The sequence below is a fragment of the Apiospora kogelbergensis genome (genome assembly GCF_038363985.1).
Source record: "Apiospora kogelbergensis strain CBS 113332 chromosome Unknown utg000003l_segment0_segment0, whole genome shotgun sequence".
Taxonomy (NCBI): Eukaryota; Fungi; Ascomycota; class Sordariomycetes; order Amphisphaeriales; family Apiosporaceae; genus Apiospora; species Apiospora kogelbergensis.
The window spans coordinates 4,528,331-4,545,970 of record NW_027117420.1 but is presented as its reverse complement, the minus strand read 5'-3'; the positions used below and the strand labels follow the sequence as shown (position 1 = coordinate 4,545,970).

Below are 17,640 nucleotides of genomic sequence, written 5' to 3'. Positions count from 1 at the left end.
TGTACAGTCAACAGTCAAGACCGCCTATTCACCCAGACGGTCGACTGGACGTATAGTCGTGATTAAGTAGGTATCATAGTGAGCTGTTAGTAAAGCTCTATTTGGACTCCTTCTTCGCCTTGTCGATGATCTCCTGCGCCCGCTGCGACTTCTTGTCCAGCACCTGCTTGATCTCGTCCATGGTCTCCTTGAGGAGCTTCTGACCCTCCTCCTGGTGCTTCTCGGCCACCTCCTTCATTTGCTTCAGCTTGGGCAGGATCTCGCCGCCCTGGGGGATCATCTGGAAGTAGCTGTCCAGGTCGAGGCCGAAGCTCTGGCCGGCCTTCTGGCCCTTCGACTTGACGTCGTCGACTGTCTGCTTCACGTACTTCTCGAACCCGCTGAAGTCCTTCTTCTCGAGCGAGGTGCTGAGCTGCTTGAAGAGCTCCGTCGTGTTGCCCTGCTTCAGCGCATCCTCGTTCTCCTCGAGCAGCTTCTTGGCCTCCGGGTACTTGTCGAGGTAGGGCTTGGCCTGCTCGATGCCCTTCGTCCACGCCTGGTCTCCGAGCTTCTTGACCTTCTCCATCTTCTCTTGGATCAGCTTGCGCGCCTTGTCGACACTGGCGGCGCTGAATCCGCCCTTAAAGATGTCGGCTACCTGCTGCCATGTCTCATTGACTTGCTTCTTAGCTTCAGGGCCGTACTGGTCGCCCATTTGCTTGAGCTGGTCGACGTGGGGGCCGATTTGTTTCTTCAGGTCGGGGTGGTTGTCCATAATGTCGCCGATCGAGTTGCTCGCCAGGTTGCCCAGCTTCACTGACAGGTCGGCCAGCATGTCATAGGCCTTGCGAGCCGTCTCGAGGCTCAGGCCCGACTTGGCAAGGCCCTGGAACTGCTTGTAGGCGTCGTTGACGAGCTTGTCGGCTTCGTCCTTGTTGTTCTCGCGCACCGTCTCGAGGTCTTTGAAGGCCATGTCGACGTACTGGCGGCCGCCGGGGAACCAGCCGACGTACGAGTAGCAGAACTCCTTGACGTAGTTGTAGGCCTGGTCGGCGTCGGGCGTCTTCTCCTGCAGCTTCTTGGCCGCCTGCTCGTACGTCTTGTTCGCCTCGCTGGCCGTCTTGCTGATGGTCGACGTCATCTTGCCCGCGGCGGTTTGCGAGTAAATTGCGTAGGCGATGGCAACGGACACGGCACCTCCTGCCATGCCCGACGCAAACGAACTGCCTGCTGAGCCGCCAGCATTGCTGCTGCCGGTTGTGGAGGATTGGAAACGCGCTTGTTGGGGGACTCTGGAGGTTCTCAGCTGACGAGCAGCTCTAGGAATGGCGGCCCGCGCCGAGGTTTGTGTCGCAAACATGATGAATGAGAATGTGTGAATGGAGTAGGCTTGATGTAGAGGGTATCTTGGTTCGGGGGAATTGGGTATCGTAAGTACAAAAAATATTGTTGATACTGGGTGTGTGTTTCACAGAGAGTTATTTGCGAGAAGAGGTGGAATGCAGCTCGGCAGGTTAAATTAACAATAACGACTTTATCTACTTTTTGCCTCATCCTTAACCCCTCATCCGTATACAGGAGCGGGCAGGCTTTCCTACGCGCGGTCATCGTGAATTCAACAAAAAGTCGATGTCAATGACGCAGTTGTTGCGTTGGGTGACAGGCCCAATGCAGGAACGCAGGCTAGTGATGCGGCAAAGTATGGGGGAAATGGACAATGGCGGGACGCAAGCCACCGGGCTGGACCAAACTCTCCGGGGAATGACGTGAGTTGTGGTCACAACCGAGACAAAGCTGTCGAGACACGGAGGGAAAAGTGCTCAAGCTATCCTGACACCGTCATTTCCCCAAGCAATTGAATCGAGCTTCTCGTTTAGTAGCTGCGCACCAGCTTTCGGGCAGTCTATCTTAGCCAGGGCCACCGGAACGCTCCAGGCCTTTGGGGGCAGTTCCGAGTGAGCGAGCTACTTAGCTACGTCAGTGTTGAAATTCTAACTCAAGCCTGCATTTTGCGTAGCCTCAAATCCAGCCTCTTTTCAGCTGCATATGCGAGCGGTGCACTCCATAGAATTAATTTACTTCTGGGAAAAGCCCTATCACCCACCTAAGCTTTGTTGCGCACTTGATGGGGGATGCCGACACCTGACCGCAAGTCAGAGCGAGTTCTGTAACATAGTCGGCGATACGTCCAAGTAATAAAATCATCTACCTCCAAGGCCAGATTATCCATTTGTGGCAGTCTGTGGCTTCGCCGGTGCTAGGTTGGATGTGCTATATGCTGAATCTGTGAGCTGTGGGTGTTTTCAAAGCAGCTGCATCAACATGATCATATCGTTATCCATTGATTGATACAACTGGACACCGGAATCAAATCACAGAACGTCTTGCTGGGAAAGAACTGTAACCTCGGCTTAAAGATCTGACTATTGATAAATCATAGGTCGGTTACCTGCGGGTTTGCATTGCTTACGCTGTGTTGTTCAGCCCGAATGAACAATTCTTAGACCCGAAATAGTCGAGGCAATGAAATTTGCTTATATCGCGTACCTTTTGCCCACCAGGTTCCCCGACCCCATTATAACCCTACCAACATCCAGCCTGGCCGAACGTGCAGGTCGTGACTCTGCGTTCATTATTCTTCCAAACTATTCTATGCCAGCCTCATCATCGCCGTTGATTATTGAGCGTGGTGGCTCAAGCTGAGCCTCTACTTTCCCAATTTCGTCGTCGACGGCTGAGTCTCTGTCTGTCTTTCTTTCCGCCGCCTCAAGCCTGAGCTTTTGGCCCCATAGGACTTTTAGATAGGAACACCAATTCCCCATGATATTATCCGCGTGCTCCTGGTATGTCCTCGTGTAAAAGTAGTCGCGATGCTCTTCCGATTCATAATCTTTTTCCAACGGATGGAGGCCGCAGAAGATGGCAAATTCCGGGCGCAGGCCCTCTGCTAAACCACCCCTGACGTAGTCATCTGGCACTTCATATTAGATCTTCTCAAGACGGCCATCTACCCTTGTTATTCATAGTTGTCGAGACTTACCATAGTTTATATCCAGCTCGTCTATTTCTTGAATATCTCTTTTCATGAGTATTGAGTTGAAGCGATCCAATAAAGGAAATCGGAAGCTCTCAATGGTGGTTTCGCCATTGAAGCTTTTGGATTTGACGACCAACTCCTCGGGCTCTGACGGGAAGTCGGCATGGTATTGGTCAAGAGCCCAGTCGATCATGCTGTCGTTGAGACCCACGAAACACAGGATGCCTCTTTTATCGTCCAGGTCAGGGAGTCCTAAACTTTCCGTGTACTTCACCACCTCTGTGCCGAATAGTCCGGTAGTCATTTGGACATCATCTGGGAACGTTGGGTGCAGCTCACGGCCTCGCACGAGAAGACGCTCAAGTTCTGGGGTCATAGTGAATGCGGGAATAGTGGTGGAACTGTCTTCTTCAGCCATGATGTATTGGGAAGTAAGGTAGACAAGACGTGGAAAAAGTATTGATTTGAAGGTGCCAAGTAAGAGTAGTTCAACTCGTTCAAGACGATTTATTCATTTTTCTTTCAATGGGTTGCGGATAACGTAGATACTTATTATTCCTGTGACTGTCTGACTGGCAATCAGCCTTATATGAAATAGAAGTGGAGAAACTTCACCAACCAAATGGGTAGTGGGGTAATTGTCATCGCCAATTGCCAACAAGCCATTTGCTTTGACATTGATAGCTGCAGAGGGCAGAGGGGCGCGTATGTTAGAATCCTGGCCGCCATGCGCCGCAGCCAAGGATCGATCTTCTTCTTGTAAGCGCGCGTCTGCGAGCGTGATGAAGCAAGACGGTTACCAACACGGCCATTCACCCATGCAGAGTCACTGGCAAAATCCAGTCAAGGACATCTTCTCTATCAGCCCTTGCTTTCCGAGAGCCAACATGCTCGGGTGTTTACCCCAGTTACAAACAGAGGTTATGGCCCGAGTTCTAGATGCTGGGCGGCTAGGCAGGCTATGGCAATCTAGCCCCCCAGCGGCGTCTTCGACGATTCTCGGGCCTCGATATCGGGCTACTCCTTGAAACTGTTCTCTTAACATCATAGATTCGCGATTTTGATGAGGGAAAGGGTACTTCTTCGGTTTGGTTGGCCAGGAAAGAATTCCGGCATCTTGGGTCAGCGGTTAATTCATCTACTTTGGTTTAGGTGCAGTGTTCGGCGAGTAGTTGCACCATCTATTTCCGCCCTCAGTATTGCTGATTTGTGATACAAGCATGGCCATGAATAGATTCTCACAAGTCATCGCGTCAGGCATTTTTGGGTTATACCCCGAGATGGGTGATAGCGACGTAAGATATATATATATTTAGACGTCTCGCATTACAAACTGGTCGTTCATTCACACTGCTCGCCATTTTCAGAACCGCCCGGTACTTACAATACCAGCACTGCAGATCATATACATAACCCATACGCAACTTACAAGTCACCATGGTCTTTGGTAGATCTAGGAATGAAGCCAGGCAACCCAGTGTACCGCCAGCCTCTAGCCAGGGGAAGCACTAGTAAGCCTTATAGCATCCAGGTCCCTATCTACCCCTACAGCAGCATCATCTAGAACACGCTATCACAAGCACCGCGACACATACATATCATTCAAAACATATGTGCATCCGTCAGACATTCAACTAACGGTGTTGAAGTGCTCCCCAAGGAATAACCCGTCCTATCTACCGGGGATCAGCGAAAGGAAAAGCGGAAGACTATTTTGAGAGCCATGACGCCGGAGCAATTATGACACAGCGTAATGGCGACTTCCATACATCGAACCAAAGTGCTGCGTACTTTACCTACAACAAGGAATACGCACGGAATTGTGCCGGGCCTGGCGGGACGATCATCCGCCAGGACGTCCCACGCGAAATGCTACGCCAAGGGTACAAATTCGACGACGTTCCTGACGACGACTGGTACCATGTCAGAACTTATCTTCTTTTCAGGATCCTTCACACAGCTAACATACCGTGCAGTTCGTGGAGAATAACCGGAAGAACGAAAAGGCAGTAGGGCGCATGTTGAGGGTCCAGAAAAAGGAGATAATCGAAGGTCCTATTGCTGATGTTCACAATAAGACACTCCAACGACCGCCTCCTATCCCCAAAGAAAAGTTCAAGCCGGCCAGGCGGGGCGATGAGTACGTTCAGCAGGTTGTATTTAAGGGACAAGCACTTAATGACCTCACACGCCTCTCAGCCCGGCCGACCTTCTAAGAATTGTGTTTTGGCCGGGTGCTGGATGGCCGGCTAGGAAGGTAACCACAGGTGGTCAAGTTAGTGGGCTTCATGAGCCTATTATTATTATTACTATTCCCTAATGTATACGCGAATTTGTCCACTTTAGGTATACAGGCCTTCTATCTCATTGACATAGGGAGGCCTGTTGGCCTGGATTGGGCGAGAACCGTCATCCTTCTAACACTTGAAGCAAAGTGTGATTACAGTCAAACGACCGCAGTAGCAATGCAACCAAGACAGGCGCGATGTACTGCTTTCCAAGATTTGGTCGTCATAGCGAATTGAAAATAGATGAACTAGAGTTCAGTTCAAAGGAATCGAGTCCTGGGAATCGCAAGTTCTAGGACGCCAGAGGTAGTCGGTGAGCTTAGAGCCGAGTTAGTACTCGGGTTGGCAACGACTGGTGTTGCATTTTTTTGGTCTTTTGTAGATCACCCTTATACAATCTCATCTCGATAGTGATGCATTAGATAGGGTAGATGAACCCCGTTCTCTTTCAGCTTCTGCTCTCTCAGCACGTCCTCGGCCCTTTGTTGATTCCAGCTCCAGTGGGTTCGGGGTTTTCACACACGGTAGATGCCAATACCGCATAGAAGCATAGCCGTGACGATTGTAACAAGGCGAGTGCCGACGTCGCTGCCAAGCCAAGTTATCTGATCAAACCATTACCCACCCCGAGCTCGGGAGGATCCCCTTTTCAGTTATCAGATCCGTCTTTAGGCCCCCCCTTCGCCAATTCGCCAAGGCCCCGCGCCAGCCTCTTCCTCGCGGTCCCATCTGTGGCCTCACGGTAACCCCCATCGGCCCATTTCGACGCATTCTGCCCATCGTGTTGGCAGGAGCAACGCCTTCATGCAGAATTTAGCGCGAAAAATTCTGCTCCAAGTGTTTGCGTACTCGTTCCAAAGAGGAAGTCGGAAGGTCGCATCATCGGTACTTGGCTGTACATGGCGACTTGGGAGTACATGAGGTACGACCATTGCTAACCTGCCTGGTGGAGACGTCGATGGAAGATGCGACTTTCGTCCCGGGGTGCTTAGGAAGAAACCGCTTCCGGCAAAAAGGGACCTCTGACGTGATAGCTTTGTCGCTTGCTGCCACAGACAGGGACTAACCTGTGAAGTGTCAGTCTGTATGGATGGGACGATAGCCGGTCCAAAGGCTCTTCATCCAGTTGCCAGGTAGGTCAAATGTCGGTCGGCATTGGGCGCGACGATGGGAAGCTCCACTGGAGCTTCCCAAGCTCCCTCGAAAGAGAGATGATGTCCTTCTTCACCACTGCTCACCACCAAGTTGTCCGTTTCACTGTACCATTCTCCTCGGTGTATCTGTCGTTAGCACATCTTTCACTACGTACTGTGCTAGCTCGAAATAATTAATACCTGTCCTGTGTTCACTTACACGATGGCGTCCACCAATACCGCGAAAGACAGCCCGGTCCTCAGGCTACCGCACCCTTACCTGACGTCGTACTATCTCGTGAGGTCCAGCAAGAAGTCCGACAGCAGCAATGGCGTCTTCTTCCAGCTCGAAACCCGGGGCGCCGAGGCCAACAGCAAGCCGCTGCGCGAGCCGCTCCACAGCTCCTCCCTCTACTTCTCCGAGCTCACCGACCTGAAGTCGAGCGAGCGGCCGCCCGAGTCCAACAACACGCCGTGGGGGGCGGTCGCGCCGCGCCCCCTCGTCCACGTTCGCGTGGGACGACGGCAAGACGCCCACCGTCGGCCAGGCGTGGCTGCTCATCTACGCGCTGTTCACGCTGCGGCCCTCGACCGAGGTGTTCCGCCTGACGCTCGAAGGCGCGGGCAAGGAGCAGCTCGCGCACCAGCTCAAGGCCGTCGCGCTCGCCGTCGACCACCCCGTCGCCACGGGCCTCGTCGACGAGCTCGTCGTGCTCCGGAGCACCTTCTGGCAGGGCGCGGGCTCGCCCTTTGGCCCGCGCAGCGCCTGGCTGCCCGAACCCGAAGAGGAATCCTCGTCCGCCTCCGAATTCCGCACCTCGGCCTACCCCATCACGCCGCTGCAGCACACCATGACCAACGACCCGGGCGTGGCGCTGACCTGGCACCCGCTGCGGCCGGTCAAGCCGCGCCCCGGCTCGACCGTCTACAGCCGTTGGATCCCGCACCTGCGCGAGCATTTCTCCATGGTGGCACTTGACTACACAAACGCTGAACACTTGCGCTTGTTCCATGAATGGCAGAATGACCCCCGTGTCTCCCAGGGTTGGAACGAGACGGGCACCCTGGAGCAGCACCGCGAGTACCTACGCCGCCAGCACGTAGACCCGCACCAGATCACCCTCCTGGCCAAGTTCGAAGATACCTTCTTTGCTTACTTTGAGGTGTACTGGGGCAAAGTAAGCTTCTCTCTCCTTCATCTGTTCCCCGAATTGACGCTAGCAAAGAAACAATGCACTAACACGTTTTCTTTCCCTATGATGCAGGAAGACCGACTCGGCGCCTACTACAGCGCCGGTGACTTCGACCGCGGCCGGCACTCGCTCGTTGGCGACGTGCGGTTCCGTGGCCCGCACCGCGTGTCGGCGTGGTGGTCGAGCCTGATGCACTACCTGTTCCTGGACGACCCGCGCACCATGAACCTTATCGGCGAGCCCAAATACACCAACAGCTCAGTGCTATCGTACGACTTCATCCACGGCTTCGGCTTGGACAAGTTCGTCGACCTCCCCCACAAGCGCTCCGCATTTATGCGCTGCTCTCGCGAGCGCTTCTTCCAGCTGGCGCCCTTGGGCGGCGGCGGCGGCGCGGGCGAGACCGGTGGGGAGAAGGTTGTTGGTGGTACTTTGGTTGGGTTGGTACCGAAGCTGTGAGGTGGTAAAAAAAGGAAAAGTAGCTGCGTCACTGCTTGGTCATGTAATCAATCCGAGGGAAAAGGGCTCCTGGTGCGGCATTTCTGCTTTTGTTATTTTAGGAGGGACCCTATTGTCAATCGACATGGTCTCGATAGAGTTGGAAAACATTCATGTATATAACATCCGACGTATTATTCTTGTCCATCACAATCAAGTTTCAGTAATATTTCATTCTCGGAAGTTGATACTTCAATGAGTTCAAAATTCTTCACAGGATAAGCCTTTCTGGAAACCGATTAAAGGATGCAACCTGGCTGGCTTCCACAATTGACCACAATGCAATGCAAGAACAGAGCGATTTTACGATTCGCGAACCAAAAGGAGGCTGCCGTGATAAAGTTCAAAATGTGTTTGCTTCCAGTGTACTAGCATAGCTTAAATTGTATGCTCAATGCAACCCGATCTCTTCCAAGTGGCCAATCACAATGGCCACACCCCTCTATTTCCAAGCCCACCAACCCAATCCATAGGGGACTAACGCCAGAAACTCCGCTGTAAGCCGGGGAAAAACTGGTTATGGGGGAGTCCCGTAACCTCTATCTGATATGCTCTAAACCTTGACAGGATCTTGTCCCAGTCGGAGGTAGTCCCAGACGACTTTTGATAATGTTAGCCATTGGACCATGCTCTCAGAGGGGTCAAGGACAAATGAACCAAACGCGAAGGCGGGAAAGAAAGAGAAAGAAGGGGGAAAGAAACTTACTCTTGAACCCTAAATCATCCCCAAAGAAAAGCTTCAACACCTCCTCCCCGGAATCCATGCCCACGTCGGGCCCGTACGACAGCCCCTTCTTGCCGACGGCGAGCCCGATCATGGGCGGGATCTCCTGGAGCTCCTGGAAATCGGGCTTGTGCTTCTCCTCCGATCCGGACGACGAGAACGCGGAAAGCTCCTGCAGCATGAGCTGGTGGATGTTGAGCCCGGCGAAGCGGCCCTCGTGCATGGCGGCGCCGCAGCGCTTGATGCCGGACCAGGCGATGAGGTCGCCGACGGCGAAGTGGCGGTCGGCCTCGGCTTCAGGCAGGCCCTCGGCGGGCGCGAGCTGCATGGTGGGCCGGATGCGCACGAGGTGCTCGTCGGTCAGGGCGGCGCGCGGCAGGTAGTCGGTCGCGGGCACGCTGCGCGAGATGGCCTCGATGACGACGCTGGCCACCATCTTGTGGCCGTTGGTGAACTCGACGTCGTAGCCCTCGCCGCTCTCGAGGGGCCGGCTGGACTGCAGCCGGTGGCCCATCAGCGTGTCGACGCCCGCCTCGCGCACCAGCTCCAGCGCCCGGTCCTTGACGTCGTCGGGCAGCGGCTCGGCCGACAGCAGCTTGTCGCGCGAGTGGGCCAGTGTCACTTGGACGTTGGGCTGGACCATCTTGAGCTCGGCGGCCATTTCGATGCCGACGGCGCCTGTTGAGATCGATCATAGTCAGTTTCCAGAAAGAAACCACGTAGTGAAGTGCTTCATGGAAAGTGTATATCAGACTTACCTCCACCAACCACGAGGACGGGATACGCGCTACTGCGTACCGCATCGATGTGCTGACCGGCCTCTAGCAGGTATGTCTTGCGGGTGAGGGACTGGGGCACGACGGGCCACACGCGGCGGAGGCCGGTGGCGGCGATGAAGTAGTCATATGTCTCGCTCTGCTCCGTCTGCGAGGCTGAGTCGAGGATCGTCGCCGTCCGAGACGCGGGGTCAACCTTCTGGACGCGGCCGTGGACGAAGCGCACGTCAGGCCGCTGCAGGATCTTGACGTCGGCGAAGTCGACCCAGCACTTGTCGGCGTACTCCTTGGAGGAGAGGGCCAGAGGTGATCCGATGACGTGGACTATTGAGTTGGTTGGACGTTGCCCGCAGTTAGTCTTATATACGAATACAGGTACAGTGCGAAGAGTTGAACTTGGAAGCAAAGTCTTGCGTGTATATTCGTTCCCACGTATGGGTGTGTGTTTACGTACAGAAACCGCTACGTTCGTCTACGATGGTGATGGAGACGGGGATCCGGGAGTCGAGGGCGCTGTCGCACTTGTCGAGCAGGTTGATGGCGGCGGCGAGGCCCGAGTAGCACCCGCCGGCGATGAGGACCTTGAAGGGGTTCGCGGTGCTCCGAACACCTTGGTTGTGCGAGTCCATCATCTTTAGGAGTGGGTGAGAGCGAGAGCAAGGATCGCCAAAGAGAGAGTGGCGTGAGATACGAAAGCGTATGTGAGTCTCGGAAAAGACTGGTAGAGGTGGACGACACAACCGGACAGCGACAACGCGGGGGAGCAACGAGAATGGGCAAGTGGTATGGAAGTAACTATGCAACCTTACTCCAGTTTGCTACTACGACAGGAACGATCGAGTCTCAGAATGGAAGACAAGGAAAACTTCGGCCCTCGGTTGAATGTTCATACGTCGGATCAGATAACTACTAGCTTCGATCAAATGTCGCGGGGAGCAGGGCAAGGCAGTATACGACCAACGAGAATACTTCACCATTGCGGCACCGCAGCTCCTCAGGCGGGCGAGGGGCTTCTACTCCTCCCTCGCCTTTCGCTTGTTGAGCCCAACCAGCCAACTGGGCGGAATCGGGGACAGTAAGTCTCCAGGCAGGCATATGCCGAAAAGAAAAAGGACCCGTGAGCTCCATCTTGGCGACAGGATCTGATACACGGCGGACCCCATGATGGTGACTCTTATCAGATCCGATGGGTGCCGGCATTACCACATAGGGGGAGCCATGGGTACAGACACTAGCGAAGTGGAAGTGACGAAACGAACGGCCACACTCGTCTCTATGCCCGACGGAGACCAGAATTTTCCCTCTCTCCCTGCACCCTGGGGGCCTGGAGGGGGCTGATGGGGGGTTCAAACATGTACATCGTGGGAATTGCTGTGGGGTTGTGACCAAGGAAATGGAATGGCCTGATGTGGAGGCCATTTGTTATCAGATCCGCACATCGCAGGGGGTTGCTGCATGTTCTAGTGCCTCTGTAGATGCATAGTACTGAGGTACACACTCGTTCGCTCGTATTCGCACAGCTCGAGGCAGATGTGTACAGTTAATATGCCTGCACCTGTTCACTAATGCGCAGTGGCTGGATTGCGGGAAAGACTGAACATGTCGAGATAGGACGTGAGGGCCGTTGCTTCCATTATAGTCTAAGCATTATATACATGATACAAGAATTGAATATTTCCCGGGATATCCACTACAATTTCTCGAGCCTCGTCTTCTTGGTCTTCTTCGCCAGTACCTCCTCGCCCAAGCGCGCCATCTTGAACTTCTGGATCTTGCCGCTCCCCGTGAGGGGCACGTCCAACGGCACGCCGTCCTGGCCCAGCCAGAAGACGTGGGCGGGCGCCTTGTGCTTGCCCAGCTTCTGTCTGACCCAATCCCGCATCTCGCCATCGGTCGGCGTGGGCTTTCCCTCGGCGGCCTGCAGGAATGCGGCGACGGTCTCGCCGTAGTGGGCGTCCTTGAGGCCCGTTACAATGGCCTTGGTGATGGCGGGATGAGCCATCAGACGCTCCTCAATCTCTAGGGGGTAGATGTTCTCGCCACCTTCGTTTCTAACTGTTAGCAGACAGGTCCAAATGATATTGCAGATATTTATATAGAAAGCCTAAACAAGAAAGAAAAAATAAACATACCTCGAATAATGATATCTTTGAAACGTCCAGTGATGGTGCAGTACCCCTGGTCGTCAAACACGGCCTCGTCCCCGGTGTGCAGCCAGAGCGTCCCGGCCTCGTCGCGCACCATGACCTCGGACGTCTTGTCCGAGTTGTTCCAGTAGCCGGCCTGGAGCTGGTAGCCCGAGATGCACAGCTCGCCGCGGACGCCGAGCGGCACGACGCGGCCGTCGTGGTCGACGATCTTGGCGCGTGCGTGCGGCATCAGCGTGCCGACCGTCGTGAGCCGCCGGTCGATGGCGTCGTCGGTGAAGGCGTTGAAGCACGTCGGCGACGCCTCGGTCAGGCCGTAGCTGCTGGTGAACTCGGTCATGCCGAACCGCTCCACCATGCGCTCCATCAGGTACCGCGGCACCGGCGCGCCCGCCACGATGCCCGTCCGCAGCCGCGCGCGCGCCCGGAAGTCCGCGGGCAGCGGCAGCGCGAACAGCGTGTCGAACATGGCGGGCACGCCGTGCACCGCCGTGCACCGCTCGTCGGCCAGCGCCCGCAGCACCGCCGGCGCGTCGAACACCTCCTCGGGGAACACGATCTTGGCGCCGTGCGTGACGACGGCCATGAGGCCCAGCACCAGCCCGAAGCAGTGGAACAGCGGCGGCGGGCAGCAGAGGACGTCGTCGGGCGTCAGGCGCATGCGGTCGCCGATGAAGCGCGCGTTGTTGACGATGTTGTGGTGCGTGAGCATGGCCGCCTTGGGAAGGCCCGTGGTCCCGCTCGTGAACTGTAGGTTGCACACCTGGTGCGCTAGGACCTTCTTGTTCAAACTATTGTTGCTGCTGCTGTGACTTGGTATCTGCTGCTGCCCTTGCTTGATCAGGTCCGCGTAGGTCGGGTAAGTGCCTGCGTCACCCCGGATGATGACGACCTTGGGACAGTCCTTCTTGCCCGCCAGTTCAGACAGCAGCTGCGAATTATCCGTCCTTCCTATCTTTTTCGTCGTAAAAAAGATCTTGCAGTCGGAAAACGACAAGGCGTACTGCGCCTCGGTCGGTGTGTAAGTGTTGTTCAGGATGACCAGAATGGCGCCGATGCGTGCCACGGCGAAGAAGACGGCGGCGTACTCGGCGCAGTTGCCGGCCATGATGCCGACCCTGTCACCCGCCTTGATGCCATCCGCAGCCAGCGCCCGGGCGAGCTGCCGGCTCTGCTGGTTCAGCTCGAGGTACGTCCAGCGCGTCCCCGTCCAGGGGATCACGAGGCACTCGCGGTGGCCGTGGTGCTGGCACTGCAAGTCGAGAAGCTCGCCGAGCGTCAGGTCGACCAGCGGCGGGTCGACGGGACCATGCAAAATCGACATGGTCTGCCGCCGCTGGAGGAACTCTGGCTGCAGCTCAACCTCGCCGCCGACAGGAAGCAGCGAGGTGCTTGTTATCGGCTGGGTAGCCATGGTGATGGACTGTCTACTCAAAAACACGCACACAGGTTGGAGGATCTAAGCTGCGGGAAAGAAGATGGTTGGTGGGACGAAAAACGACGATGTCATGCTCGAGAATAATAAGAGTTGTCAGCCAAGCTCGAAGCACATGCAACGAGACCCAACGAGACGGGTGACGAAGATGGTCCTCCTAGTAGGCGATTTGGTGGATCCAGATGGCATACTAGGGCCTGGTGGTTGCATCTGGCGACGAAATGCCTCTGCTGGATAGTGGCATGTCCCCATTGCGTGGTAAAGGGCCAATGATCAAGTTCTTCTACGGTACTCCCGGAGAAGTGGCCAGCCCAGGTAGGCGTTCAGGCAGGGACTTCCTAAACCCGGCTAAAGGTGTCTTGTCTACGGGACATTACGGCGACCTCGTTTCCGGCTTGCGATCAAATCAAGCGAGAAAGATCTGAGAGGAGGCCGACCAGGGATAGCAACGAAAATCCCACTCCCCTTTCCCAATAGAATCGGAAGGAGGGGAGACCTTGCGAACTGGCTGCTGCTACCATACGGGGCCGCCATTGCTGGACCGACAGATGAGTTATCAATCAGTAACTAGGGGGTTCACTTTAGTTAGCGTTCGCCAAGAGGACATGACCCAGGATTAACTTGACGAGTACTCCTATGCTGGATATGTGCATGCAGTAGGAATGCCCACAATGAGGAAAAAAAACAATGATGTAAGTGGGCACGTCACGAAACCGACGGACCAGGTCGTGGATCAGGGATAGCTTGCCAACGCGGTGGCTGAGGGTGGGGAGCACGAAAAGCCGAGTGAAAATTCAGATCTAATCAGATGATCTGATAAGATTACGAGCACACATCAGCCAGGGGGATCCACAACATGCTGCGATGTCGGTGAGTTCTCCCCTGATCAGACAGAATAGAATAGTATTGCTCTACCGGGGTTTGCAGGCGCGGGTCATTGAGGGTCGGGTCGGCCCAGTACAAGTGACAGACTCTTAACGTGTGTTGACGTAACTCTAATCAATTTGGGAGGATAGGATGCTACCCCAGTGACGTGGTATCGGGACTGCGCAGCTGAAGTCTGAAAGTAGTTCTTGTATCCATAAATCAATGGATGCGCACCAAATCTATTTCTGCACGTCTAGATCTATCCAATGTACATGGCGATAGTGGTATCTCTCTTGTATCCGAAAACGCCCAGGAACGCCCGACAGGCTCCTTCTCCGAGCCTTGCATGCATGCTCTAGTAATGACAGTCGTGGCTAAACAAATCCCATCCTCGTCGTTCAAATCGTGAAACTTCGTAATAATCATGGCCTGCTAGCCCATGGTTTCAAAATGACTCATATCACCTTGCCCTTGACCTGCGTGGTCTGGCTCACTCGTACGTCCCTCCACATCATGACCGCCACGATCTGCAGCAGGGCGAAGGCCGTGCCCGTCAGGCACATCTTGACCTGGGCTTGGTCGTAGGCCGTAATGATGGCATCGCGTACCGGGCTCCCCATTGGGTAGCTCAGCTGCTTCTTCATGTCCGAGCACAGGAGCGCGAGCTCTTCGGCCGAGAAATCCGGCAAGAGTCGGGCTAGAGAGTTGGGGAGGGTGGAATTCCATATCGCTCCACTCAAGGCATTACCTCCGGCCGAGCCAATGTAGCTGGCCAGAGACAATATGGCCATGACCGAGGCAAGTTCCGCGTGGGTGCAGACTGCCATCACCGCCATCTGGCCCACGACCACCAAAGTACTACCGCCAATAGTGATCATTACTTGGCATAGTACCAAGAGGCCGACGGAGCTATCCGGTCGGCGGAACACAATCATGGCGACACCCCTATCGAGTAATAGGTTAGTCTTGGCAGTTCACAAGCATTCCGCGACCTCGTATTGACGGGGGTTGTATCCTTACCCTAGAATGTGAAAGGGGAGCCCAGCCAAAGCCAACCATTTGTAACGATCGCTGACTCGGATCAAATAACCAACTACAGCCGCCCACAGGCAGCCGCCTAATCCATAGATGTGGTCGATGTAACCGGCCTCAGCGATGTTGAGGCCGTGGACGACTTGGAGATATGACGAATAGTACGAATCCCAGGAGAAGTAGGAGACGAAAAGTACAATCATCAAGAGGCAAGACCCGCCGGTGTTTCGAGAGAACAGCAAGTAGAACGGGATGATGGGCCTCTTGGCTTGGTATTTCTCGTGAACGGCAAATGCGAAGAGCGTCGCAAAACCCATGGCGACCAAAACCAGACTTGATCGGTTCGACGATTTAATGCCTAATGAGAAGGGGACAAATATCATGGAAAGTCCCATGGCCAGCAGAACGACGCCGATAACTAAAACCAAAGGTTAGTATTTCGCACCCTTTCTCAGACCTAGCAAGGGGGGCGTCGGCTTTACCATCAAACTCCTCCAAGTAATCCCCCAAGCTCTTGGGTGCTACTTTGACATCGGGGGAGGTTGGCAAGACGCCCAATTTGGCGGCTTTTTGCGCATTCTTCATGAGAACCACAAGAATCGGTAGTGATAATAATAAGAACGAAATGGAGGAGAAGCCAAAGGCCCATCTCCAGCTGCTTTGCTCGTAGAACCATCGCGCGATTGGGGGGCCCAATAAAAGTCGTGATCAGGCTGGGGGACGTCGAGAAGGCGAAGGCCAGGGCTCGGTTTTTTAGGGACGACGTATCTGCGATGATGATGCTGAGAATATAAGTAAATCCGCTGAGGCCGATTTGATAAAACACCTGCGCATTATTTGGTTAGTTGCAACTCAACAATAACACGATCTCGATAAGTTGGAGCAGTGCATGGCATCAATGTAAGGTACACACCTGGGCAGCTGCATAAGTTCTGATGTTGGTGCATACGGCCATTAGTATCAGGCCTATCGTGGCTAGCACCACGACGGCCGCTAAACCTTGTGGCCGACCCCATGCGTCAATGATTTTGGAGATGGGCAGTTTCAAAACACCACTGAGAATCGAGGCGACGATGCCAATAGTTGGGATCAGCGAGTGCGATGAGAACTCGCTGGTCACGTAAGGGGTGAGGTTCGAGATTATTTGCCATTGCAGCGCCGAGGCAAAGGAGCACAGGAAGATACTTGTAGAAGCACCGGATTAGCTCGGCTTGCAGTGGTACATGTCACGTCGCTCCTTGGAGCCAATACTCAACACGTACAAAAAGTATGCCACGATCAGTGTGGAGCGCGTCCAGACCAAGTTGATGGCATCGGCCTGCTGCACGCCAGCTTGGGCGAAGTCGTCTTCATCGTCACCACCACGGTCGTCCATAATGTGGTTTTCTTCGTCTGTCTCGGAAATGCTGACGTTGGCTTGGTCTTTGGGCGACGTGGACCCGTATACGTGGATGGGCACGGATCCCTCGGCTGAGGAGATCAGAGGCACTCGACTATTTGCGTCTTCCATTTCGTTAGACATGGCGAATGAGCAGAAAGGAACTCTTTCCCGAAGACCAGTTCAAACATATATTGCATTCTAAAAAGGGGATGTATATGAGACGGTCGCGAGGGCGAGGAAGGTATTTAAAACAGATCGACGTCAGGATCAACGGCATGGCAGGGAAACCAATCAGTTAGACGAGCTGAACCCCAAAAAAGAAGGCGCTTACAACGTGGGAGGGAGTCAGAGCAATGTCAGGGCTGCTGTCACGGAAGACGGAAGGTTTCAGGGTTTCTGCATGCTTGTGCTGTGCCTCAACCCTCCCAACCTGCAGGGCAATTGGCAGGACGTTCCAAGCTGATGGGTCGCCCCGGAAGTTCACCGCTGCCACGGATGAGGGAATAGGCGCGGGTAAGGCGATTAATTAAAAATAAACAGTCATATAACTAGGATCGTAGCATTGAAAAGAGTGTGAATAGTCACGATAAGGTCGGAGATTGCTGCCTTAGCCAAGTGCATTTGCTGGATTGACCTTGCTGCCTTGATTGACGGCATAAACAGTGCGAATCTGGGGCTGACTAGCACCAAGTCTTGCAAGAAATGCCCATGTGCGATTGTCATGCGATCAATGAGGGGAGCAGGATTGAGGTGGGTGGTGGTGGGAGGGTTAAAGAATTGGACAGACGGAAGAAACCCCGCAGCTGTACGTTGTGGCAGTGGCAATGGCAGTGGCAGGGCAATAATTCTGCCCGTCACAGTGGTTGGTTTCTGGTTGGTCCCTGGCACCTACAGGCTGGCAGGCCACTAACTAATACTGTGCATAAGGCATGTCCGCAATCAATCAAGTGTCGAAACAAGTGGGAGGCAGAAAGGGAGGGCCCGACCGCCCCCCAGGCATGACTTGATTAGTGCCATCTGATAACTTTGATTTGCTTTTCGCCCGGGATCTTGTCAGTTGACTCGAGGGCCTCAATTCGTGGCGGGTGACTGGTGAGCTAGCTTCTGGGAAGGAGTGTGCCACCGGGTTCTGACCGGGTTGGTTAGGGAT

The 17,640-nt window shown here is 54.6% G+C and overlaps 7 protein-coding genes across 7 annotated transcripts; 2 read left to right on the top strand and 5 right to left on the bottom strand.

Annotated features, from left to right (window-relative positions):
* Positions 1 to 97: 97 nt before the first annotated feature.
* Positions 98 to 1,339, bottom strand: PG998_006227 (uncharacterized protein; the record flags this gene model as incomplete). The annotated part of the gene is made up of 1 exon (XM_066873045.1): positions 98 to 1,339. The coding sequence occupies one exon, from the start codon at positions 1,337 to 1,339 to the stop codon at positions 98 to 100; it is 1,242 nt and encodes a 413-aa protein (XP_066733142.1).
* Positions 1,340 to 2,624: 1,285 nt separating this feature from the next.
* Positions 2,625 to 3,434, bottom strand: PG998_006226 (uncharacterized protein; the record flags this gene model as incomplete). Its single annotated transcript, XM_066873044.1, has 2 exons — positions 2,625 to 2,956; positions 3,020 to 3,434. 2 exons carry the CDS (start codon positions 3,432 to 3,434, stop codon positions 2,625 to 2,627), a joined length of 747 nt encoding a protein of 248 aa, XP_066733141.1.
* A 1,322-nt stretch (positions 3,435 to 4,756) lies between these two features.
* Positions 4,757 to 5,232, top strand: PG998_006225 (uncharacterized protein; the record flags this gene model as incomplete). Its single annotated transcript, XM_066873043.1, has 2 exons — positions 4,757 to 4,939; positions 4,993 to 5,232. 2 exons carry the CDS (start codon positions 4,757 to 4,759, stop codon positions 5,230 to 5,232), a joined length of 423 nt encoding a protein of 140 aa, XP_066733140.1.
* A 1,428-nt stretch (positions 5,233 to 6,660) lies between these two features.
* On the top strand, positions 6,661 to 8,089 carry PG998_006224 (uncharacterized protein; the record flags this gene model as incomplete). Its single annotated transcript, XM_066873042.1, has 3 exons — positions 6,661 to 6,921; positions 6,986 to 7,615; positions 7,703 to 8,089. 3 exons carry the CDS (start codon positions 6,661 to 6,663, stop codon positions 8,087 to 8,089), a joined length of 1,278 nt encoding a protein of 425 aa, XP_066733139.1.
* Positions 8,090 to 8,681: 592 nt separating this feature from the next.
* Positions 8,682 to 10,260, bottom strand: PG998_006223 (pyridine nucleotide-disulfide oxidoreductase-like protein; the record flags this gene model as incomplete). The annotated part of the gene is made up of 4 exons (XM_066873041.1): positions 8,682 to 8,728; positions 8,835 to 9,530; positions 9,611 to 9,952; positions 10,083 to 10,260. The coding sequence occupies 4 exons, from the start codon at positions 10,258 to 10,260 to the stop codon at positions 8,682 to 8,684; spliced, it is 1,263 nt and encodes a 420-aa protein (XP_066733138.1).
* A 1,058-nt stretch (positions 10,261 to 11,318) lies between these two features.
* On the bottom strand, positions 11,319 to 13,189 carry PG998_006222 (AMP-binding enzyme; the record flags this gene model as incomplete). Its single annotated transcript, XM_066873040.1, has 2 exons — positions 11,319 to 11,671; positions 11,761 to 13,189. 2 exons carry the CDS (start codon positions 13,187 to 13,189, stop codon positions 11,319 to 11,321), a joined length of 1,782 nt encoding a protein of 593 aa, XP_066733137.1.
* A 1,343-nt stretch (positions 13,190 to 14,532) lies between these two features.
* Positions 14,533 to 16,631, bottom strand: PG998_006221 (uncharacterized protein; the record flags this gene model as incomplete). Its single annotated transcript, XM_066873039.1, has 6 exons — positions 14,533 to 15,022; positions 15,098 to 15,527; positions 15,592 to 15,688; positions 15,783 to 15,935; positions 16,023 to 16,293; positions 16,372 to 16,631. 6 exons carry the CDS (start codon positions 16,629 to 16,631, stop codon positions 14,533 to 14,535), a joined length of 1,701 nt encoding a protein of 566 aa, XP_066733136.1.
* Positions 16,632 to 17,640: the final 1,009 nt, after the last annotated feature.